This window comes from Scomber japonicus, chromosome 7 (genome assembly GCF_027409825.1).
Source record: "Scomber japonicus isolate fScoJap1 chromosome 7, fScoJap1.pri, whole genome shotgun sequence".
NCBI classification, from domain to species: domain Eukaryota; kingdom Metazoa; phylum Chordata; class Actinopteri; order Scombriformes; family Scombridae; genus Scomber; species Scomber japonicus.
The window spans coordinates 31,219,164-31,245,381 of record NC_070584.1 but is presented as its reverse complement, the minus strand read 5'-3'; the positions used below and the strand labels follow the sequence as shown (position 1 = coordinate 31,245,381).

Below are 26,218 nucleotides of genomic sequence, written 5' to 3'. Positions count from 1 at the left end.
CCACCATATTCTGGTGTCAGCTAACAGCTGCTGCAATTGGCCGACACCGTAATGGGCTTTCAGCATCCATGGCAGACACTTAAGTAGACATATTTGCAATAGCAAGCAAGCAAGATGGCCACCGTAACCTTGGAAACTTAATGGGTTTTACTCATTTTGGGTTCATCAATCTTTCTGTCTCTTTGCGGAAAAGCAGAAGCAGGTTTCCGAAAGTTGTTTATCCATTCTGCAAAATGAAATGAGCTACTACAGCACCAGACACTAAGACCTGAACACAGTTTATGTAATGTATAATGTAACTGTTAAGCCTCTAGTTTACAAAGCTCCTGATACCACAGTTTTTTCTTAGCAAGGACACGGATTAAGAGTCTGCCTGCATTTCCATTAAAAGTTTCAGTATATTGGCTTCCTGTTTGCCTGGTGGTAAATATACATCCTATATAACTGTAATGACCACAGTTTATATTCCTAACAGGTTTTAACTATTGAATAAAGACAAAATATAAAAAACAAAAAAAAGAAATTATCAATATTTTTTACAATGTTAATTTTTGGTAATATGGGGCCTTAAAACTCACCTAATCATTGTAGAAGTTTCAGCAAGAATTTACAGTAATTATATGTCCTGTTTGTCTGATTTCCTCACAAAAAACAACCCAATTACCTGTGTCACCATTTAATTTATTTATTAATTCATTCATTCATTCATCCATCCATCCATCCATTCATTTATTCATTTATTTTGTACTGTCTGTGCAACCAGACAGTACACTTACAACAAGCTTAAATAATATGTCTCCTATTTATTGAGAGAAATCAAAAACAAACCCCCTCGTTGCTCAGGGTTTAAGAGACCGGTTTGAACCAGCTGAACAGCTTTTGTTGCATCTCTCTCTCACTATCACCTCTCTTAATGTTGATATGTGCAGTAATAGAGCCAAAAAAAGTGCCCCCAGAAAAAATCCAAACAAAAAACGTATTGATGTCGACTTTCTACTTAAAGCAGCAGATTTATCACATTCGCTCCCCAGATCAGTGCATTCTGTCGACTGTATCTGAAGCACTTGTATGAGGGTATAAGAAGCATTTGATGCATGTTAAATGACTTCAGACAACTCAACGCCTTGGTGTGTGTGCACTGAAGCCTTAAATTGGCTCCCATCAACAAATTAGAGCCTCTCCAGACAGCATCATTTTTTTAACAAATGATGTAAGTGTCCCTACTTGAGGCACCTGTCGAGTGAAACCTGTATGATTTGTCTTATAATTGATCTTCAGATTGTGTGATGAATAATTAAATTGAACTCAGTGGTATGTGCTCTGACACTATGCTTTTAAACTGCTGAAGTGTTAATGTTCAGCTTGCTGAGTTTAAACCATAGACTGTATAAAAGAAATGGACGTAACATCCGTCACCCATTGGTTTGTGGACTGCTGCTCGGAAGCCAATAGTTTCGAATCTGGGCAGCGCCATCTTGAAAATTTCAGGTGCATGCTGGGAAAAATAAAAACATGGATTCTACTTCTATGGGCATGAGGCGGAGCCATGGGCTGAGCGGGGAGGTTGCGATAGGTTGCGAGGGCTGGATCTCGAGGACATTGGTCAATCAACCTGTCAATCAGGACGTAGCCACGCCCTAATGCATACCCTGCTTTATCGTCACATATAAAATCAGGGAGGCCAAAATGTCCCAAATGAACATCATACTGCATTGAAGAAGGCTTTAAACTAGCGATTGAGACCATAAACACATTTTGAAAACGTTTACTGAGGTTAGAAATCAAGTGAGAAGTTGCTGAATTCTCCATTGACTTGTATAGAGACGGTCGCCCCCTGGTGGCCTTTTGCTAGAATGCAGTTCTAAGTTACTTCCACGTTGGCCTCATTTCAGAGGACCAGAACTCCCCGCCTGGTTGCTACATTGATCTTAAATCTTTACCTTTGTCTCAGTTACTCTCTTTCACCCTCCCTGCAGTTTCCTCCTTTCCCTTCTCTACCTTCCTCCCTCCTCTCAGCATTAATTAATCATCTGTTGAGGCCTGGCGTTGCCTTCTGAAGGCCACGTTGCCAACCAATCCGACCAAGCAGAGCAGGGTTTGGTGACTTGTATCGATTTCCCCGTCACCGGCATGTGTTGCTTGAAACTGGGGTTAACTACTGGGACAGCCGGGGAGCAGCGTGGATCGATACACTTCTTTACAAGCTCAGTCTGTCACCTTCAGGGACACACTTAAACACACACGTAGATACTACCAATCCACAGCTCAGACCTAGAGCCGTAACACACACCAACCTTACTGTGGAGCTCTGTTCGGTCTGGAAGAAGCAGGGGAGTGACACATTCCTCATTATTTTGGCTCTGTGCTCGGTACATTTGAAAGGGCAAAGAGTTTGTGCTGACAGCTATTTTAGTGTTTGAAGGTTTTATATGTCTGTAATGGTTAACACTTCAGGACTTGTCGCCTCTTTTATACACAGAGCCCCAATTTTTAGACAGTGTAGTGCAGCAGGACAGTGATCCTTATACATGAAATCAAAGCAACCCAGAAGTTTTAAAAGGCAAAAATGAGACAAAGCTCTTGTGTTGCCTGATTTTTAAATCATGTGTTTTACTACTGGAGGCAAAAGTGATGCTTCCTGCGGTACAAGTATGATAGCAGGAAAGTAAAAAGCATCTGCAGGTTGATTTTAGAGCAGGGGTATTTAACCCTCCTGTGTCCTCGAGTCAAGGAAGAAGGAAGGAGAGAAGGGAGGGAGGAAGGAAGCATGGAAGGGAGGAAGGAAGAAGGATGGAAGGGAGGAAGAAGGAAGGAAAGAAGGAAAGGAGGGAGGGAGGGAGGAATGAAGGAAGGAAGGAAGAACAAGGAAGGAAAGGAGGGAAGAAGGAAGGAGGGAGGGAGGAAGGAAGAAAGGAAGGAAGGAAGGAGGAGGAGGAAGGGAGGAAAGAAGGAACAGTCAAAACAGACAGGGTCAATTTGACCCGGGAGGACAATATGAAGGTTAATTAAAGTTCACTGAGGTTCAATTTGTGAAAACATCGTAATGTCCGTGTTGTTTTTAAGTACCTTGAAGTAGCATTGTAGTGACATCATCATCTGTGTCTAGTGGGAAGACTGTAGACTGTCAAATAAATACAGTAGGATTCATTTAGTAGTATTTACGTTGAGCTTCTGGGATTCATATAAATAAATAATACAATTAATAAAATAAGAATTAAAAAAAGAATAAAGATGACATTTCAAAATAAAGTGTAATTAATATTCACTGAGGTCGAATTTATGACAATTTCTTCAAGTGAAGGTCGAGAACATCATAATGTCCGTGTTGTTTTTAAGTACCTTGAAGTAGCATTGTAGTAGAATAAATACAGTAGAATTAATTTATTAGTATTTATGTTGAGCTTCTGAGATTCAAATAAATAATAAAATAAGAATAAAAAAAAAGAATAAGATACATTCTATTTTCTTATATAAAATAAAGATGGCATTTCAAAATAAAGTGCATTACAGAAAGCTTTTGATTGTGCTTCTTAAATAAAGTGCTTAGTTTTAGAAACTTAATTTAAACCATTAACTTAATTTCACATCTAATAACTTAATAATAACCAAACATCTCAACACATATTAACTCTTTTCTCCGTGTGCATCTTATTGTCAGACGAGTCTCTCTTTTACCGTAATAGCTGGAGAAGCTGCGCCCCTGAAAATAGAAACGCTCAGTCCACCTATTGGCGACTGAAAAGAATAAAATACAGTGATCATATTTAAGTTTATTGGAAGTTATTCAATGCATTTTGCCCTCGGGACAAAATGTAAAAGGCCTTTTAAACATCATGAAAGTAAAGCTGACAGTCATGACTTTAATCTCTTAGTGAGTTGTTTCATTTTGAATCTAAAGTACTGGAGTGCAGCCATTACAACATTACAACATTTGTCAAATGACCAGAAGTTAATGGACCTGCTTGCCACTAAACTGCAAACTCAGCGTTATTGACCAACAGTGGTGCGTGACCTCACTCGTGCTCTCCAAGCTAATTGGGAGCAAAAAAAAAACCCTACAGCCAGGTTTCAAGATCTTTGTGGAAAGTGTGAAACCAGAAGAGTGGAGGTTGTTGTTTTTATAACAACAGATCGATGTCCTTGATTTTGGAAAGAGAGGTTCGAAAACTCAGTGTACTGTATGGGTGTTATGTTCAGGTGCTCACAGGCTTTTGTCGTCTACTTTTCTTCTACTTACTTTACCCAAGGTTACTTGAAATTAGTAGTCAGTGTGAGATTTCTATACAAAAAGTGAAAAATAGCTCAACATACTGTTATGGGTGTTGTGTTCAAGTGTTTCTGGCTGTGCTGTACTTCTCAGTTGTGCCAAGGTTACCTGAAAATATTAGTCAGTGAGATTCTAAATATATAAAATACAGCTGAAATGAAAGGAACAGGCTGTAGAAACTAAATAAACTCCATACAAAAAGTGAAAAATAGCTCAATATACTGTTATGGGTGTTGTGTTCAAGTGTTTCTGGCTGTGCTGTACTTCTCAGTTTAGCCAAGGTTACCTGAAAATATTAGTCAAGGTATATAAAATACAGCTGAAATGAAAGGAACAGGCTGTAGAAACCAAATAAAGTCCATCAAAAAGTGAAAAATATCTAATGTGTATGCATGAAAAACTCAACATACTGTTATGGGTGTTGTGTTCAGGTGTTTCTGGCTGTGCTGTACTTTTCAGTTTACCTTAAAATATGAGTCAAAGTATATAAAATACAGCTGAAATGTCGAAGGAAAGAAGGGAAAAGTGATAGGAAGGAAAGAAAGGAAGGAAGGAAAGAAGGAAAAGGGATTAGGAAGGAAGGAAAGCAAGAAAGGAAAAGAAGACAAGGAAAGGAAGGAGGAAGGAAGGAAGAGAAGGAAACAACGAAGGAAAGAAGTAAGAAAGGAAGGAAGGAAGGAAAGACAAAAGAAAGGAAGGGAGGAAGGAAGGAAAAGGGATTAGGAAGGAAAGGTAGGAGGGAAGGAAGGAAGAAAGGGAGGAAGGAAAGAAGGACAGATGACAGGAGGGGAGGAAGGAAAGTGGACCGGATTGGACGGCTTGGCGGGCCGGTTCTTTCAAGCTGTAGAAACCAACCAAATATTGTACAAAAAGTAAGAAAAGTGTGTCAGTCCTGTTTCTGAGAATGACACACACACACACACACACACACATACACACACACACACACACACACACACACACACACACACACACATACACAAACTAATTAAGCCCACTCTCTGCCTTTCGAGGAGTTAACGGAGGTTGTTTTCTTCATGTTACGTAGTGCTGACACAGACACGCAAACACACACGACAAATCGAGTACAGCGTTCCCAAGTAATGACCATGTCTCACCAGAAGAGCAGGGTGGGGGGGGGGGATATAGGACTTTAAAAGCCCAGCGATTAATCCCCTGACCTCAGCGTTAATAATAATCAGAGCCGAGCAGGACGCTACCAAAAAAGACAAGATTCACACTAAGAATGGATCAAACTTGTCTCTTTAGACTGGAGACTCTAAACCCTTTACATACTGTTCATATTCTGGCTCTTATTGATTCATCATTTTAAAAAAGCCATTCACAATCACTATTTTATGGTCATTTATGGTCAATACAACAACGTGGTTTAATGCTGATGTTTATTTAACCCTCCTGTCGTCCTCCCTCCCATCTCTTTTGACTGTTCCTTCCTTCCTTCTCTCCTTCCTTCCTTCCTTCTCTCCTTCCTTCCTTCCTTCCTTCCTTTCTTCCTTCCTTCCTCATTCCTTCTTTCCTCTCCTTACTTCCTTCCTCTTTTCCTCCTTCCTTCCTTCATTACTTCCTTCCTTCCTCATTTCCTTTTTTCTCACTTCCTTCCTCTTTTCCTCCTTCCTTCCTTCCTCCCTCTTTTCCTCCTTCCTTCCTTCATCCCTCTTGTCCTCCCTTCTTTCCTTCCTTCTTTCCTCCTTTCCTTCCCTTCTAATGGTTGCAGCTTTCCAAAATATGACAATTTGCTGCTTTTCTCTGTTTTATATCATCATAAGTTGCATATCGTTGAGCTTCAGACAGTTGGACAAAAGAAGTAATATCTTAAATAAATTGTCTCTTGGAATGTCATAGTATTAATTTAGTTTAATCCAAAATAATTTAGAGTAAATTACATTTATTTGCAGCACTTTGGTACTTTTCTTAAGTTTTGTGTGCAGCCGTAGTCGTTTCTACTACTGGCTGCTTCTTCCCTCTTCAGCATTACAATCACAATCTCCGACCGCACGTACCCACTGGGTTCATGGATTGGAAACTGGCGACCTTCCACTCACTTCTCTAACCTCTTGGCAGCTACTGCACAGTCAGATTAGACTTGCTTTTTTCGGAGGCGTTCGCTTCATCATTCGCACAAATACGCATGCACATTTCGGAGGCAGCGGGGACTTGAGCAAAGCCTCTCTCGCTTGTTCTGACTAGATTTCTGCTGCGCATCGACATCTGGATTTGGTGGCAATCTGCTTTGATGTGCCCATAATGCTAGAGGCCACGCTGAGCAGAGGCTTGGGTTTGGTACATAATCTGGAACATGTGGAGCTCCAGATGTAAACGGCTAAAAGAGCAAACTGATCTTGAATCACACAGCGCAGCTTGAAGGCCTCGTCTCAGCAGCAGCCGCATCTGTCTGTCAGCCCGTCTGTCTTGTCTTCCCCCATTTCTCTCCCCCTCCCCTCCCCCTTTTTTTTTTTGTCTGCAGCTTCCTTTTGTATTTCTTCACACACTTGGCTGACAAAAGCAAGCTGACAAATGTAACAGGCACGCACGCTGAATTTAAAACGGAGGTGAAAGTCAGCATCAACCTCAAAGAGAACATCTCCCACCGAGGCGAGCGGAAACTGAAGCGGGGAACGCCAGGAGACACCTTTGATCGCTTTTTTTGTTTTTTTTTTAGTCGGTAATATTTAAACTTTTTTTTAGCGTTTGATGTGTCATATTAAAAGTCAAAGTAGTCAAAATAGTCAAGACGTTGTGAGACATGTAGAGGTGTCTCCTTGTTCACTTTTTATCACCGAGGATGAACTCAGATTGCCAAATATTGTTGAACACACACAAAGAGAAAGCACATTTTGTCTTCCTTATGAAGCCCTCTCTGAACTCTCTCACTACTGTATGGCCATAAATATGCGGACACACAACTGTCCACACACTTTTTGTATATTTATGTTTGGTCTGTGGCTGTTTTTCATGGTTTCAGCAAAAAGGGTGTCCAATTATGTTTTTAGGCAACATGGTGCTTCCAACTTTTTTCCAAATATCCTTCCATGGATGGAAACTAGAAGCCAGAAATACTCAGACACAAACAAACAAAATCAGTCAAAAGAGAAAAAAAGGCCGAAAGTACAACTCAGAGTAACTGATGCGTTATTTTCCTGCCGCCTCGTTTTCCCTTCCTCCTTCATTCATGGCTTCACTCTACATTTGTCTCTTACACACTCTGGTACTCCCCGAGGAGCCGTTGGGTCAGACACACACTGATGTGGCAAAATGGCCGAATGAATTATTGATCTGATGACTTTGATACGGAGGAGACTGAAGGCAACCAAACATGTCTGGATACAACCTGAAATCCTTCTCTCTAGTCTGGTCTCTCTCTCTCTCTCTCTCTCTCTCTCTCTCTCTCTCTCTCTCTCTCTCTCTCTCTCTCTCTCTCTCTCTCTCTCTCTCTCTCTCTCTCTCTCTCTCTCTCTCTATGCCATTCCTGTTTATTTCTGTCTCCTATTTCTTTTTTTCCTTTCCTTGTTTAGATCCTCCCAGGTCAAATTGACCCCGTCTGTTTTGACTCTTCCTTCCTTCCTTCCTTCCTTCCTTCCTTCCTTCCTTCCTTCTGTCTGTCCTTCCTTCCTCCTTCCTTCACTCTTTCTTTCCTTCCTCTCTCTTTCCTCCTTCCTTCTGTCCTTCCTTCCTCCCTCCCTCCCTCCTTCTTTCCTTCCCTCCTTCCTTCCTTCCCTCCTTCTTTCCTTCCCTCCTTCCTTCCTTCCTTCTTTCCTCTGTCCTTCCTCTGTCCTGCCTGCCTTCCTCCCTCCCTCCTTCTTCCCTTCCCTTCCCTCCCTCCTTCTCTCTTTCTTTTCTCTCCCTACCTTCCTCCCTTCCTTCTTTCCTCTGTCCTTCTTTCCTTTCTTCCTCCCTTCCTCTTTACCTTTCTCCCTCCCTCCCTCCCCCCTACCTTCCTTCCTTCCTTCTTTCCTCTGTCCTTCCTTCCTTTCCTTCCTTCTTCCTTCCCTCCTTCCTTCCTTCTTCCTCCCTTCCATCCTTCCTTCCTTGACTCGAGGACAACAGGAGAGATTTATGACTCCTACACGGTGTTTTATGTTTTATGTATCTCAAACATTATTTTGCGATGACGTTTTGTGATTCACTGCTTCGACTGCTCCTACTTTGGTCAGCCATTTCCCAGAATGCTTATGAACAAGTGCCAAGCAAGCGGAGTGAACTGAATCCAATGCGGCTGCGGGTTTGACATGCACGTGGAGAAGACATGCGTGATATTACCGGAATAGTGTTGTAAGTAAAAGAGAGCAGGGTTTCCCAAAGCTGAGAAACAAACTTCAATTTGCTCCCTTTAATTAGACATGTGTGACATGTGATGTGGCTGCATGGTGGTCTGTTGAGGCAGCCGTCAGTAGAAACTCAGTCGACTGACATTTGCTGTACTGGAAATGTGTAGAGATAATATCAGACAGATTGCAGGCAGAAAATGCAACACCACATAGAAAGACTCAAAATTGCAAAATGCATCATGATTTTCTTGTAGGGAGGATTTTTCTCTTGAAGCACTTTGATATTTAGCCGTGCTGGTATTGTAGCTTAACCCTCGTGTCGTCCTCCCGGGTCAAATTGACCCCGTCTCTTTTGACTGTTCCTTCTTTCCTTCCTTCCCTCTTTCTTTGCTCCCTCCTCCTTCCTTCCTTCCTTCGTCTTTTCCTTCCCCCCTTCCTTCTCTCCTAAATTCCTTCCTCTTTTAGTCCTTACTCCTTTCCTTCCTTCCTTCCTTCCTTCCTTCTCTCCTTCCTTCCTCTTTTCCTCCTTTCCGTCCTTCCTCCCTCCTTACTCCTTTCTTTCCTTCCTTCCTTCCTTTCTTCCTCCCTTCCTTCCTTCCTTCCTTCCTCTTTTCCTTCCTCCCTTCTTTCTCTCCTTCTTTCCTTCCTCTTTTCCTCCTTTCCTTCCTTCCTCCCTTCCTCCCTTCCTTCCTTCTCTCCTAAATTCCTTCCTCTTTTAGTCTTACTCCTTTCCTTCCTTCCTTCCTTCCTCCCTCCTTACTCCTTTCTTTCCTTCCTTCCTTCCTTCCTTCCTCCCTTCCTCCCTTCCTTCTTTCTCTCCTAAATTCCTTCCTCTTTTAGTCCTTACTCCTTTCGTTCCTTCGTTCGTTCCTTCCTTCCTTCATCCCTCCTTACTCCTTTCTTTCCTTCTTAAAGTTCTTACTTATCCTGTAAAATATCTCAAAATCTATCAGATGGATTGGCACAAACATTCATGACTCCCAGATGATGAATCTTACAGACTTGCTTCACCATGAAGTTCGTTAGGGGGTTTTAAGTTAAATTTCCCATCAAATATTGGATGGGTTGTCATTTAATCTGGTACAGGCATTCATGTTCCCCTCAGGATGAATTACAATCTCTGTGGTGAGCCATTTAGCACCATCATCTGGTCAAAAGTACCTGACTCACTGCTGGCATGCCTGTTGTTGTCCTTAGTTTTATTAAATTATACCCAACTTTTCAAGCATTTTGGTAACAATCAGAAAACAATAATCATCAGTCAACAGCTCTGTTACTACATGGCCTGGGGGGATTGTTGACTTTTATTTGGTCGTACCCTTTAATATCCTAAAAGTTTCATGTTTCCACCCAATAAGGACCTAACGTCATGATGATGAGTCTGTAGCATACATTGACGCATTCATCTTTGTAGCTTAGATTAGCATAACATCCTGCAATCACTGCCTCCATTGATTTCCTTTCTCCTCCGCGTCTTTTCTTCCCGTGTCCTTTCCTGCCATCCACGCTCTGCTCTTTCTTTATCTAAGTAATCCTCCGTTTTTACATTCAGGCGACACAATAGTAGTAACGTCCGTGTTTACGTCATTGAGTGAGACTCGTCAGCTACAAGAATGGCTGCAGTATGTACAGACCAGCATTTTAATTAAATCACATTTTTATAAACAGGGGGAGGGAGGGAGGGAGGGAGGGCATCTCAGGTATCTGCAAGGTTACAAGAAGATAAGGAAATACTTGAAGCACTACATTAAACTGTTGAAGTGAACCTGGCAGTGGATTTTTTTTTTCAACCTGTTTGGGAGCTGGACAAAGTAATAAAAACAGCTTCTATGTGGGCTAATTGGAGGAAGCACTGCAGTAAATGTGCATGTTAAGGGTTAAGGGTGAGGATGGTATCATGGTTCTCAGTCATGTATTGGATAATTTTTCAGATCAGCAAAAAAAAGGGATAAATATAACTTAATTTATCTCCAATGTGACACTAAATTTTCTGCAGCTCACACGTATTCCATTACACAACTAGTTTGGAAAAGTATTCATTTTTTTCAAATGAGCAAATGAAAGTTGGGAGACAAATATAACCTCTTTTTTATTTTAGGTTTTTATGTATTCTTTAATACTTAAAGCCCTTGCTCTCAAATGAAAACAAGATTTAAGATGGCCAATGTTTAAATACAATCTTAAAGTATATAAAATATTCAATACTAACTGGTTAAAGTCCTTTAAATATGGTCGGTAATGAAAAAAAAAACATTTGATGTGGGCCAGATCATTAAAAAGATAGAGGGAAGGAAGGAAGGAAAGAGGGAAGGGAAGAGAGGAAGAGAGGAAGGAGGGAAGGAAAGAAGGAAGAGAGGAAGGAGGGAAGAAAGGTAGGAAAGACAGAGAGTGAAGGACGGACAGACAGACAGAAGGAAGGGAGGGGGGAAGGAAGGAAGGGAGGAAGGACAGATATAAGGAAGGACAAAGGAAGAAATGAAGAAAGGAAAAAATGAAGGTAGGGAGGACAGATGGAAGGAAGGAAAAGAACACAGGATGCCAAGTGGGCCGGATTGCACCCCTCAGCGGGCCATTCATCGTAGAAAAGTGCACCAGTAACGTCAATTAGCAGCTAGGTAGCTAATTAGCTGATTCCACACACTAAACAGCATTTCAGAACCTTTAGATGCTAATTAGAAATTAAAGTATTTGCACAGTCAGAGGCATTTTTTCTGAGTTCCATTCATACTAATTTACCTTTAAAGTGTTTATACCATGTAGCCTAAATACTTCTTCTCCCAATAGAACAATATCCTGAGGTGTAAAATGGTTTTGTGTGAGGAGGATACTTCAGGTAAACGAGTGAAAAAGCCAGAAAAAAGAAGGAGAAGGAGGAGAAGACAGGTCAGATTTCTTAATGAGGCTTCTGTTTTCCCCCCGGAGGGACTCAGGGTCAGGCTGGGAGGCTCAGGCTGTCATGACATGATAGATGCTGGAGGACTGATGTTTTTGGGGATGGAATTCGAAGTTTGCTGCTCTGCTCTGTGTACAATTTGCTAGGCCCTGTTTGGGAGGAGGAGGAGGAAGAGGAGGAGGAGGGAGAGGAGGAGGATGAGGGGAGAGGTCAGCTTTGTAGATAGAGCCTCAGTCAAGGGTTGAGAGTTTAGTGCTGTGCTGTGCTGTCCGTCCTGTTCCTCCTTACGCTCTACTGAGAGCGGGAAAAACAACAAATCAAGCTGATTAGATTAGATTAAATTGAACTAATGTCCCAGAGGAAATTTGGTTGGAGAATAGGCTGTAGATTAGACGGAGAGAGTGCTACAAGATAACACATCTAATTAAAAAAGCTGAACATCGACAATAACAAATATATCAATATATGATGTCTCCATTTTAAGATTTATCAGATTTATTCAAACGGCTGTTAATTGATTTCTTTTTCTTTTTCTATCAAACAAGCAGAAAAGAAAAAGGTATAATAATGTGAGAAACTCTTATATTCTCCTGACAAGAGAGTGAATAATGACTTATATCTCTGTGACCACAATCTTTCTCCAACCATTTCTTCCCCCTTAAACTTTCCAGATACTTAAAGTTATAATCATTAAGATATCAGTTCACTTTGATGTAGTAGATGTTGAACTGTTACTCCATCAAAAGTACAACAAAAGACGAACAAGTCATGTTTTCATTTCATGTCGATGTTACTATAAGGTTTATTTATGGATTACATTACAAAGGTCCAAGGGATAACATGTGTAAGTTAAATATTTATTTCCTACATGGTCCCAAGATGCATTAAAACATTAAAAAAGGGAGGGAGAAAGGGAAAGAAGGATGGGAGGAGGGAAGGAATGAAGGAAAGGAGGAAGAAGGAAGGAAGGAAAGGAGGGAGGGAGGAAGAAGGAAGGAGGGAGGGAGGGAGGAAGAAGGAAGGAAAGGAGGGAGGGAAGAAGAAGGAAGGAAGAAGGGAGGAAGGAAGGAGGAAGGAAAGGAGGGAGGAAGGAAGGAAGGAAAGGAGGGAGGGAAGAAGAAGGAAGGAAGGAGGGAGGAAGGAAGGAAGGAAAGGAGGGAGGAAGGAAGGAAGGAAGGAAAGAAGTAAAAAAACACAAGACGTAAAACCTTTAAAAAAACTAACTTTATGAATATACTTGTATCAAGGCAAACACAGCATCTCTACATAAAGGGATTTACTTGTGACTGGAACAAAAGTAGTAATAAATTTAATGCTTTAGAACAATAAATAAATGAAAATCTTGGATTATAACTTTAACCATAAAGTTGGTGCATGAGGGAATGCTAATGTAAATAATTAAAAGTATCAGAACTTGTTTAAAATGCCTTAAAACATTAATACAGTATCATCTGTATAAGAAACAACAATTTCATTTATGTGTTTTCAGTTGTTTGCCTCACTTAACATTGAGACATGCATGTTTGCATTCTTGTATTCCCATACCAACACTGCTAACTTATTTAAATGCCCACATACTAGTAAAGCCTTCAAATGTTTTAGTATTTTTTATCAGAAAGCTGAGAGCAAGAAACATACAACACAATTAACCCTCCTTTTGTCCTCGAGTCAAGGAAGGAAGGAAGGAAGGGAAGGAGGGAGGGAGGAGGGAAGGATGGAAGGGAGAAAGGAAAAGAGGAAGGAAGGAAAGAAGGACAGAGGAAAGAAGGATGGGAGGAGGGAAGGAAGGAGGAAGGAAAGGAGGTAGGAAGGAGGGAAGGATGGAAGGGAGAAAGGAAAAGAGGAAGGAAGGAAAGAAGGACAGAGGAAAGAAGGATGGGAGGAGGGAAGGAAGGAAAGGAAGGAGGGAGGAAGGAAAAGAGGAATTAAGGAAAGAAGGGATGAGGGAAGGAAGGAAGGTAGGAAGGAGGGAAGGAAGGTAGGAAGGAGGGAACTGTCAAAACAGACGGGGTCAATTTGACCCAGGAGGACGACCGGAAGGTTAAGCAATAAGCAGGGAATGAATATAACAAGAATCATAAAAAAAAACATGAGATAATAAAGCTTTAAAATCTGAAGTTTGAGAGCAGCTGTCTTAAAATAAATATCTTATAATACAATATATACTATATATATTATCTCATCTCAATGTCTGAAATACCAAAAAAAAGTATATTATAATATTGTCAGTATGAGGATTTTGATGTTTCCTGCTGTAAACTGAAACTCATGAATGTTACATTTAATCTTCCGTAAGACTGGAAATGAAACCCAGACTGAGAGAGCGGCTGAAAGCAGACGGTGATGATGAGAAAGTCAAAAAGTGTCAGTCAGAGTTTGGTCTGATGAATCAGAAACTTCTGCCATTAATCCTGTATAGCCCCCCCCCCCCCCCCACCCCCCCCCCCCCCCGCACCCCCTCCCATAAAAATGTGTTATTTTATCAGCATGAGCCAGACTCCTTCCTGAGCCCGCCCACTTGAATCATTCATGTTATAATGAACGCAGGTAAAAAATTGATGAGCGGCTCTACCTGTCGTCTGTGTCTGAGAGAGAGAGAGAGAGAGAGAGAGAGAGAGAGAGAGAGAGAGAGAGAGAGAGGAGAGAGGGAGAGAGAGAGGGGGAGAGGTAGAGAGGTAGAGAGAGAGAGAGAATACATTGTTTTTCTGCCCTGATTTCAAACCTCAGTCATGATTGGACTCTGTCTCTCCCTTTCTCTCCCTCTCTCTCTCTCTCCCCCCATCTCTCTCTCTCTCTCTCCCTTTCTCGCTTTCTCTCTCTCTCTCTCTCCCTTTCTCTCCCTCTCTCTCTCTCTCTCCCCCCCCATCTCTCTCTCTCTCTCTCCCTTTCTCGCTTTCTCTTTCTTTCTTTCTCTCTCTCTCTCTCTCTCTCTCTGTCTCTCTCTCTCTCTCTCACTCTCTTTCTCTCTCTCTCCCTTTCTCTCTCTCTCTCTCTCTCACTCCCTCTCCCTCTCTCTCACGTCTTAATGTCGCCAAGTGAGGACTTCTAATTTAATACATCAGTGATAATGACCCTGTCTGGCCTGAGGATTAGTGTGTTTTTGTGATTCAGGTCACTCGTCCTTTCAAGTCCACCACTCCTCTCGTCTCGGCGTCTCGTGCTGACGCAGCTCTGCCCCGAACCGTTGCACCAGAACATCATCACACCCTCTGCCTTTCTGATCAACATGCAGGATTGACTGTTCCTTCCTTCCTTCTTTCCTTCCTTCTGTCCTTCTTTCCTTCCTTCCTTCCTTCTTTCCTTCCTTCCTTCCTTCCTTCCTTCCTTCCTTCTGTCCTTCTTTCCTTCCTTCTTTCTTTCCTTCCCTTTCCTTATGTCCTTCTTTCCTTCCCTCCTCCCTTCCTTCCTTATGTCCTTCTTTCCTTCGCTCCTTCCTGCCTTCCTTTCCTCCTTTCCTTCCTTCCTTCCCTCCCTCCTTACTCCCTCCCTCCTTTCCTTCCTTCTTCCTCCCTTCCTTTCTCCTTTCCTTCCTTCTTCCTCCCTTTCTTTCTCCTTTCCTTTCTTCTTTCTCCCTTCCTCCCTCCTTACTCCCTCCCTCCTTTCCTTCCTTCTTCCTCCATTCCTCCCTTCCTTCCTTCCTTCCTTCCTTCCTTCCTTCCTCCTTCCTTCCTTCTTTTTCCCTCCTTTCCTTCCTTCTTCCTCCCCCGTTTCCTTCCTTCTTTCTCCCTTCCTCCCTCCTTTCCTTCCTTCTTTCTCCCTTCCTCTCTCCTTTCCTTCCCTCCCTCCTTACTCCCTCCCTCCTTTCCTTCCTTCTTCCTCCATTCCTCCCTTCCTTCCTTCCTTGTTCCTCCCTTCCTTCCCTCCTTTCCAAGGGATTATTGATCTACTTACAAGTAACATGTTTTTATGGATAACAATGGAGGTGTAAAGCACAGAGGAATAAGATATATCAGACTCTGGATACACACACAATACTTGTAAGTGGATCAAATTATTCTTGATTAAAATCTGGACATGAGATTTGTTGACAATGAGAAAAATAAAGAAAGTAAAAAAACAAAACAAAAATAATTAGTCTAGTCCAATTCATCTGAAAGTCAGGTTATATTCAGCTATTTTTTATTAAAGAAAATCTTAGAAACTATTTTAAAAGAGACTTATCTATACACTACGGTTCAGTGGAGAGAAGTGTGTGTGTGTGTGTGTGTGCGTGTGGGCGTGTGTGTGTGTGTGTGTGTGCGTGGGTGTGTGTACACGGCTCAGTGTGTGTTCCCCCTCGTCTCAGTGACAGAAGTGGGTTACCCTCAGCTAAGAACAAAGCTCAGGGTTTGGCACTTTGATCGGCGATGCTAAAGCGGAGCCGAGCTAATTACAACCTCACGCTGGTGCCGCAGTCGCACACGTGCTCCCTGAGAGGGTGAGAGGAAGCTGAGCTGGCCAATTACCAGCTCCGCATAATGAAAGCTATAATCAAAATTACATCATGATTAATCATTATTACTTATTACGATAGAGGAATATATGTAGAAAAAATTAGCCTTCAGTGGAAACATGTTGTGGGGGTTATTAAAGCAGCAGCTAATGGTTGATTTAACACTTAAATAACAGTGTTTGCCTCTTGAAACTGAGAGAAACATGTCTGACTCATCTAAAGGGCGGACGCAGCTCACACAGCTATGTAATATTACCGCTATTAGTTATTCCTGAAGATTAAGAAATAAGTGTAAAATGTAAATATTCATTATTTTATACACGATATCAGAAAAAATTGTACTGTATAATGTAGTTAATTTTCAGTGTTTCCAGTCAAACTCATGTAATATCAGACTCTATTGATTATAGATGAGTTGAGCAGTATTCAACAAACTGGTGTAAAAAGGGAAAAAGTGTTCAAAGTACATACTAACAAATCAAATACAGTGTTTACATTTATTATTCATTCATTCACTGTCAATTAAAAAATATTATCAATCAATCATTTAATCAATCAGACTTTATATGTATAGCACTTTCCATACATAGTAATATAACACAAATGCTCAGACCTCTATTTATTCATTCACACCAATTCAGATGTTGGCTATCTCTCCTATAATGAGCCACTACTCGGATCCCAGAGGCCTTGGAGCCGTCACAAATTATCATGAATTTACATTAATCTAAAGTAGCCTCTCACATATAATAAATAATATTGTTTTTATCAGTGTAGCAACCAGGCGGGGAGCTCCGGTCCTCTGAAATGAGGCCAACGTGGAAGTAACTTAGAACTGCATTCTATCAAAAGGCCACCAGGGGGCGACCGTCTCTATACAAGTCAATGGAGAATTCACCAACTTCTCACTTGATTTCTAACCTCAGTAAACGTTTTCAAAATGTGTTTATGGTCTCAATCGCTAGTTTAAAGCCTTCATGTTCATTTGTGAAATTGAACCTCCCTGATTTTATATTTGACGATAAAGCAGGGTATGCATTAGGGCGTGGCTACGTCGTGATTGACAGGTTGATTGTCCAATGTCCCCGAGAGCTGGATCTACAACATATCGCAACCTCCCCGCTCCTCCCATGGCTCCGCCTCATGTCCATATAAGTAGAATCCGTGTTTTTATTTTTCCCAGCATGCACCTGAAATTTTCAAGATGGCGCTGCCCAGATTCGATACTATTGGCTTCCGAGCAGCAGTCCACAAACCAATGGGTGACGTCACGGATGTTACGTCCATTTCTTTCTTTCTATACAGTCTATGGTGGCAACGTATTTCTAAAGATCTAACATTTTGAGCTCATAAAAGCAGGAAAAGCCTGAAAAGCCTGAAAAATGTATTTATGACGCCTCTGCATCTGAATGTAAAAACACTGTTGATCTGTTGATAGAGCTCTAAAAGAAAATGTTTATATGGTGTCAGGATAACGGGTCAGCATCCAAACACCTGAGAGACTAGCTGTACATTTTAGATTTGCAGTTTGATCAACAAAGACTTGGCTTGAATTTGACCCGCTGTCAAAACACTGAAAACAGCCCTGAGGCACAGCTGGAGTCAAAGTGCGGAGTGAGACTGGTGAAATAAAAAAAAGAAAGGAAGGAAGGAAGGAAAAAAAGACAGGGAGGACAGATGGAAGGATGGAAGGACAGATAGAAGGAAGGAAGGACAGGTGGAAGGAAGGAAGGACAGATGGAAGAAAGGAAGGAAAATAAGACAGGAAGGACAGATAGAAGGAAGGAAGGACAGGTGGAAGGAAGGAAGGACAGATGGAAGAAAGGAAGGAAGGAAGGAAAAGAAGACAGGAAGGACAGATGGAAGGATGGAAGGACAGATAGAAGGAAGGAAGGACAGGTGGAAGGAAGGAAGGACAGATGGAAGGAAGGAAGGAAGGAAGGAAAAAAAGACAGGGAGGACAGATGGAAGAAAGGAAGGACAGATGGAAGGAAGGAAGGACAGATGGAAAAAAGGAAGGAAGGAAGGAAAAAAAGACAGGGAGGAAAGTGGGCCGAAGTGGACCCCTCGGCGGGGCCGGTTCTGGCCCACGGGCCGCATGTTTGACACCCCTGATGTAGACATTTCATTAGACATTACTCTCAAATCTTTAAAACACAGACTCTCACTGATTGCTCATTCACACTTGGGTGTAAAATGAATGCAATTAAAACCAGTTTTGAGTCTTTATTCTTTTTCTCTGGACTCACTTTTTTTTTTTTTTTTACTCCCTCGAGGCTAGACTAGGATTACACAGTGGGATTAATAAGAGTTTTTACTTTAAGGGCAGACTTTCTGAGTTTGTTAGCGTTGCAGAAGATTGCATTATTACTTCAGTTGATTCTCGCTGTCTGGTGCTCTTACATAAGTGGGAGTGAAAGCCTTTACTTTAGTTTTGTTGACCACTTTTATTTTATGCTCAACTAAATGTCCCTTTTTTCTGCTTTCTGCCTCATCCCACTCTCTGTGACTGATTACTCGTCATGAAATAGCTGAAGTTTGTGTGTGTGTGTGTGTGTGGGGGGGGGGGGTATTACTGTACACAACCGAAAACAGCGTGAAGATTGTGTTTCTGTATCTGTTTCTAATCTGGTTTGTTGTTTGAATAATGCCGTTAATCCGCAGCTGCTCCTGGAGGATGAAAGAAAAGAAATCCTCATTTCAGCGTTAATAAGCGACAATTATTACAGATGAAATCCTTCAGGCGTGTTTGCAATTAAATACAAAAATAACACACACACACACACACACACACACACACACACACACACACACACACACACACACACACACACAGAAAGTAATCTGCTGAAACTAAACAAACAGGCTTCAGGAGTTCTCCAGAGTCAAATTCCCATCGGATTTTATATTAACTCTGATTACAACTTTTTTGGAGATGATTATTCCCACAGCACCTACGCGTCGCCTCTGTCTGAACATTTATATTACAAATATAATTCTAGCAGTTATTACACTCAAACTTAATGTGTTTTATCTTGTATCGCATATGAGAAATTAAGCTGGACACCCCCCCCGACATATCCAGTTTGATGATTGACATGTTTTTATCACTTCATTATCACCTCAAATCTCCAAAGCTGTGAGTTTAGTTTGCATATTTATATTCAAATTGTGTCTCATTTTGTCATTTTTCAAACTTACTGCATCGTTAAAACATAGGTAGATGTAGAGCTCTAACAAGAAGTTGATTAGTCATATGAATCTTTTACTGTTTTTATCATCAAATCATCATTTAGGTCGTTTTTAAGGCAAAAAAATGCAAAAAATTGGTTCCAACCTTGCACATGTGAGGATTTCATGCTTTCTATACCATGCATCACTGTAAACTGAATATATTTGGAAGTAACAGGACATCTCAGGAGGTCACCGTTAACTCTCATGGTCATTTTTCACTATTTTCTGACACTTTCCAGAGCAAACAATTCATCAATTAAATGAGAAAATAATCAGTAGATTAATTGATTGTTAGTTGCAGCCCTAGGAGAGTTTAGTATATAGTAGGCGACTGTGACTCAGTGCTTTTTTAGGCTGCGTTCACACTGCAGGCAAATCTGATTCAAATCTGATTCCTTCTCAAATCTGATTTTTAGGCCTGACTGTCCACACTGTTTTTAGCAAGTGTCCAAATCGGATTTGGTTCTGTTCAGACTGGGCCACATTAATGACCAATCTGACAGGTTGCCGTGGCAACATTGTCAGAGCGGAGACGTCATCTAGTGTATATTGTGTTATGTCATATAATTGCGACAGCAACAACAAACCCTTGAGCTACGCTTCAACCGAGCCATCTCCCCAAATATTAAGAATATGGTTTGGTCCTCCAGTGATATCACCTAGCAACAACAACTCAAATAAGCGCGGGTCTGGTGTCGCATAGAGTGACGTAACGTAGCGGCGTAGAGAGACATCATGGACAGTCAAATCTGATGTGAGTGTTTGGAGCTGTTCAGACTCAGACACATCTGTCCAAATGAGATTTGAAACTTCCTCCCAAAGGTGGTTTCAATCTGGTTTGCAACAATCGGATCTCATGTGATTTATGACTGTTCAGACTTCATAAGAGCATCTGGTTCCAATCTAGATGGGCTAAAAATCGGATCTTGGCTTGCAGTGTGAACACGGCCATAGAAGTTTAAACAACCTTCTATTCACATTGATATCTGTGTTAAAAACTTAATGTGTGATGATGGTGTAGAACAGTCTTCATTGAAAAACTTGCCTTGCTGCCACTGAGATTGCAGCGTGCAATGATTTAACAATTGCATCTCTAATTTGAATGCATCACCAGGCAAGTCACACACAAAAAAAACCCCACCTTCATCAGCCTAAATCACAGCGGAGCGTCTGCACAGAAGAGTGTCCCATCTCCGCTAATTGGAAGGACATAGATTTGCTGTTTGCCGGGAATGAAATTCTCAGTTGTGAGATACAGACGCTGGTGGGAAATCTCAGCAGAGGAAGTGACAAATTGAACAGACCGTCTGTTAAGCAGCAATGAATGAGCGTCCTGTCGGGAGGAAACAGGACCCACTAACATTAGATCTTTCAATTTGTGGATATTGAAATAGCGCTATAGAGGAGTAGCAGAGCCATTATTTATGATTCAACCCCACTGGGAGAGAGAGAGAGAGAGAGAGAGGAGAGAGAAAAACGAATGTACAGCAGGCACAGAGGCAGACTGAGGAGTTTTGCACACAATGGCTGCCAACTAACTAGAAGACTTCTCTGAGTCTGACGGTCACTTTAAAACCACAAGAGAAAAAGAGAGAGAAAGAGTGAGAGAGAGAGAGAGAGAGAGACATTGAGAAGGAAGAAAAAGAACAAATTGAATGGAGTATGCAAATGTAATTGTACTGTGTGTAATTTCAAAGGCAACATGACTGAACATTTTCTCATCCACCAGCCTTTCATTTCCTGTTATCAGTTTCTTAAGAGTTGATTTTTTTGGAGCTTTTTACGTATGGGGGACGTTTATCAGTTATTTACCTACCTTACCATCTAATTTCCCAGTGATCCCTCCTATCCGATATATGCCCGAAAAGGAGAAGAAGCTCATTAGGAGTCTAAAGTATTGACAGTCATTCCAAAAGGCCTCAAAACACTTTATCATTGTACATCCAGCATTAAGCTCAGTGGTTCAGTTGAGTGGGCGGCTGTGTCTCAGGAGGTAGAGCAGATCGTCCACTAATCGAAAGATCGGTTGTTGGATTCCTGGCTCCTCCGGTCTACATGACCGTGTGTCCTTGGGCAAGATATTGAACCCAAAGTTGCTTCTGATGGCTGGAGCATCAGCATATAAATGTGTGTGTGAGTGGTTGAATGTGAATTGTAGTGTAAAAGTTGTTTGAGTGCTCAGAAGATGAGAAAAGCGGGATATAAGTAGAGTCCATTTACCATTCGAACAGTAACAGAAATGGTTGTAAAGAATGAAAAAAGTTTGAAAGATGAGTTTTTAAGATTTCATTGTATTTGATAGTGGATGGCAGAGAAGCCGACAGGAAACAGGAAGAGAGAGAGAGGTGGGGATGAGGTGCAGGAAAGGTCCCTTGCCGGAAATGAAGGGATGCTGCCTTTATCTAGCATGCACGGTAACCACTCAGCTACCAAGGCGCTCCAGAAGATGAGTTTTAGCCTTGTTCACTTTCTTACCTCTGACCATCACCGTGTGAGGCGGGTGTGAATGTCGGGTTGCAAATTCCCCCTAATCCAACATCCAAAAAGCACTTTCCTTTTCCCTGTAACATAGCTAGCAATACATGCATAGGCTATGTCCGTGAGAGTGTGTCTTAGTATCAGCTTTCCACTCGAGTTGAAACCTCTCACACAGTCGTATCCTTGTGTCAGTTTCCGTTACATAGGTGCTATATAAGTACAGTCCATTTACTATTGAACAGTGATAGAAATAGTCATAAGGAATGAAGAAAAGAGAGTTTGAAAGAGAGAGAAAGTTTTAGCCCTGCTCACTTTCTAACCTCTGACCATCACAGTGTAAGAGAGGTGTGAATGTCAGATTGGCGGTTTTCAAAAAGTTATGAAAACTGTCAGACACAGGCCCCCAATCCAATGTCAGACAGGCACTTTCCTAAAAATATCAACTGTACATTAGCTGTAAGTTAGCTATCAAATAGATGCACTGACCGTGTCCGTGAGAGTGTCACCTTTCCACTCCAGCCGAAACAACTCACACAGTCTCGTCCTTGTTTTCCCCACCCAGCAGAATTAGCGTCTAATCGTATCTCTGCATTGACTTTGTATTGTAATTGCATGACTTTGCATTCTGTCTGAAAACACAGTTAAGGCTGTCTACACATGAGCTATGACCTCAGAGAGAGAGAGAGAGGAAAGACATTTGCTGTTTCATTTGAACAGTCAATTCCTTTTAAAAAATTAACCTTGTTTCTTGGTAACCTTTAAAGAAGTCAGTCGTCCATGGCGGTATCTAAAAGCGACACATGATGGACAAAAAGCTTTTAATTGCAGGATGACATTCATGCACCCTGTCGCTTATTTGTTTGGTCCTGTGAATAAGGATAAATACCATTGTTTTCTTTTGTGTGCAGCCCCATATTTCACAGCCTTTCCCACACAGACCCACACAAAATTTGCATTTGTTTAGAATATGGCGGAGCTCTAATAGCAATAAGTTTCAGTATAGGCTCCGAGACGGTCCTGCAGAGAAATGTTCATAGACAGTGGCTATAAATCACATCACCAGCATGAGTCTCTAGAAGACGGTGGAGTGGAAAGAAAAGCAGCAAAACATTAAATTTTTATAAGTATACATACATTTTACAGAGCACAATGTCAGACATATTGCTTACAAACTTCTCCTCCTTTCTAGTTCCCTTCAGGAATCACTCCAAGGGGGTTTACTGCATTACAAAGCCCATCCATTACCTCTCCATTAGGAGTTAAAGTGGGAGGGACATGTGGCCCAGTTGCTTGCTGTAAATTAAGTGCCTTTTTGAAGTTTCACCATTTTAACACTGCAAACACAAATCAGAATCACACCAACAATCAGACGTTACAATGAAACGCTGTTTTAGCTTACCTACAAACTTCTAAGTGGTGTAGAAAGAAATGCTCATAGATTTAGGTTAAATTTATGTGAGCAGCAAAACAAAAAAAAAATAAGGTTTCAATTATTTGATTGGTTGATTTGGTCTGTTAAACACCATAATGCCAATTGCAATTTCCCACAACCCAACTAAATGACTTAACTTTAATTTGCAAGTTTCTGACCAACAGACCAAAACCCAAAGAATTAACTGAAGCACAAGGCGAGACGAGAGAAAGAGCAGCACAAAAATCCTCACATTTGAGAAGCTGGAAGCATCAAATGTTTGGCAAATGTTTCACCTAATAAATAACTTCACCAGGTAGTTTCTGTCTCCGTGGTTACCGTCACTGCTCACATACTTCCATGCGTCCTTTACGTTAGCATGGATGATAATCAATACATCCACCAGGGGGCAGCACAGAGTCAAAAGTTTATGAAAACAACAAACTCAAAAACAAACATGGCGACTGTGGAGGAGATATTGATAATGTTCCTCTTGCATAAAAGACAAAAACCATATGTTTAAAGTTTCTAACCAACTCGCAAAACCTTTCCTCAAAAAGTTCCTCCATTGTTATTTCTTCTTCGTGTCTCACTAGAGCTACGTATCAAGTAGTGACAGCAACACTGCCCCCACATGGTTTCCGGTGGTACTGCTCCGTTTGGTCCGTATCCGTAAGCTTTATGGAAACGTGCAGAAATACGGACGAAATGAACTCAGAGCACAGACAGAAGGCTCCGTCTGTATCCAGATCTGTATTTAACGTTGAGCATAAATGGGCCTTTAGCCTGTCCGCTAGTGTCTTTTCATGCTACAGTCTGCACACGGTGGCTTTAAATGTCAATTAAAGGTCAGAACAGACCTAAATCTGACTATCTGCTTATGTCTGTTCCTACAAACTCCACACACAGACACATTTCTACTGAGTCATTTTACATTTATTACATCTCTCCTGCAGTGATTACCAATCGGACGACGTCTATAAATAATTGCCTTCATGCTATAAAATAAATGTGTCTCCGTCCTTTCTCTTTGTTCTCTTCTTCTCGTGTTTCTCTCTCCATCTCCTTGAAGTTATTCTAAGCGTCCTCTGTATCATGTTGAGTCATAATATCAGATCACATTTCCTCTGGCCTCTTGCTCGTGTGGTTTTGCAGATCTGTTTTGATCCAGACGGTAAATAAAATGTTTGTGCCTGCAAAGTAAAGTCAAGGTCACCCGCTCTGCTTGATTTTGACGCTCCGTCTGATTCCGAGTGGCGATATTTTCTCTCCATTTATCTGGCCAAGACAATGCATCTTTCAGATATGCATATGCAGCTCCAGGCTGTGCTCTACTCTGGCTAGACCCCCCTCTCATAGATCATGATTCAGCAGCATTTATTGTGACTGAGCAAATCAGCTCAGTGATCTACTACTTTAGAGGTGAAATGATCTGAAATGTGATACTTCTGTGTTTTATTAAATGCTTTCCGAGAAACGTTTCTCCCCCCATGAGGTAAGATCTTCCATCTTAAGTGGATTGAAAACAAACCTGAGCTTCCCTTTACTGTATGTGTTGTTGTTTCTGATCCTGCCTCCTGCTCCATTCCTGTTTCATTGTCATTGGTGTTATTGCTATTTATACGCATGTATCATGACCATTGCTTTATATTTTGTTTTAAAGCATTATCGCCTGCTTATTACATGCAATGTTACTGTACTGCTCTGCTTTGTTGTACTGTATGAATTCTCATGAAACCCATTAATCTTCCCCCGCTGATGCAAAACTGCAGAGTGAAACAGGAGGACATTTTTACTTTTACTTAAAGGAATCCTCCATCCTTCAAGCTCTGAAAAGTTAGCAGCTTGCTTCTTTTCGGAGAGGGACCGCTGTGAATCCGAGCTGTAATCAGCTTGGATTCGATTCACAGCAGTTAAGATGTATTACTACATAAAAGTTCAAAGACACCTTTCAAACTACTCCTGCAGCTTTATCCTCTTCTCCGCTGTTACTCCATATGCATAGTGTGATCCAAACAATCGTTTTTGCTGAATACGCTTTTTCCAGTAAAGCCTGAGTTCTGTAATGAGGTGGTATAATATCACGCAGAAGTAGTGTATTTAGCAACATGCTGAATACACAAAACAATGGAGTAGTCCCTTCATTTTACCTCAAAAATGGAGGATGTGCATCTCATTCCCAGAGTAAACATCCCATTTGTATTGTTTTTATGCTTGAAGCAAAGTCTGCAGCTTTTTCAATATCTGCTGTTAAAAGATACTTTTTGTCCACATCCCGCAGTGCATTCATCCAATTCTCTCTCTCTTTCTCCTCTCTCCTCTCTTTTCTCTTTTCTCCCAGTTGATCAAAGTATGTTTGAGAACTCCACTGCTCAGCAGCAAAGTCCTCAGACCTCCAGGACAGGCCAGTCCTCAACCCGACGAACCCCAGCGTCACCGAACCCCAACCTGAGCACAAACTCTATCGACTCTCCGTCCTCCGGAGGCCAGCAGAGGCTGAAAAACGCCATTAACCTCGGCAAAGCTGTCGGGGCAAAGGTTAGCATCACACAAGCAGAAATCCAGTATAAAGTATATCCTTTTAACATTTGACCTATATGAGTTGTGGGTCAGTGACAAATAAAGGTTGGCAAGATGAGCAATTCAAAAATATCTTTAAAAAATAGTTTTAAAAGAAGCATCAGGTTTGTTTAAATGTACATTTTGTATTTGTGTTGGTTTTATATCATTAGAAATGACATTTGCACCATTTTAACCAAAAATAAGACTGAATGCTCCTGAAAATGTCAAATGGTGTAACCACAAAAGAATGATAGATATTAAATATGTTATCCACCTACAGTGTAGTTAAGTGGACTTATACTAATAATTACTTCATTTAAAACAATTGTATTCCATTGCCTTTATTTAATGGGGCGGCTGTGGCTCAGGAGGTAGAGCGGTTGCTCCGATTGGAAGATTGGCGGTGTGTCCTTGGGCAAGACACTTAACCCCAAATTGCTCCTGTTGCTGCGCCAACGGTGTATGAATGAGAATGAATGGTTAACTTCCTCCTGATATGCAGATTGGCACCCTGCGTGGTAGCCCCTGCCATCAGTGTATGAATGTGTGTGAATGGGTGAATGAGATGTAATGTAAAGCGCTTTGAGTGGTCGTAAAGACTAAAGGCGCTATATAAGTACAATCCATTTACCATTTAATATAAAAGTTATAATGT

The 26,218-nt window shown here is 41.3% G+C and overlaps 1 protein-coding gene across 1 annotated transcript in view; it reads left to right on the top strand.

Annotated features, from left to right (window-relative positions):
* nos1apa (nitric oxide synthase 1 (neuronal) adaptor protein a) overlaps window positions 1-26,218 on the top strand; it is a 242,419-nt gene that overhangs the window by 213,081 nt on the left and 3,120 nt on the right. The window contains exon 11 of the mRNA XM_053321855.1: window positions 25,343-25,539. Within this exon, the coding sequence (XP_053177830.1) occupies window positions 25,343-25,539 (197 nt within the window). The remainder of the gene's footprint in view (window positions 1-25,342; window positions 25,540-26,218) is intronic.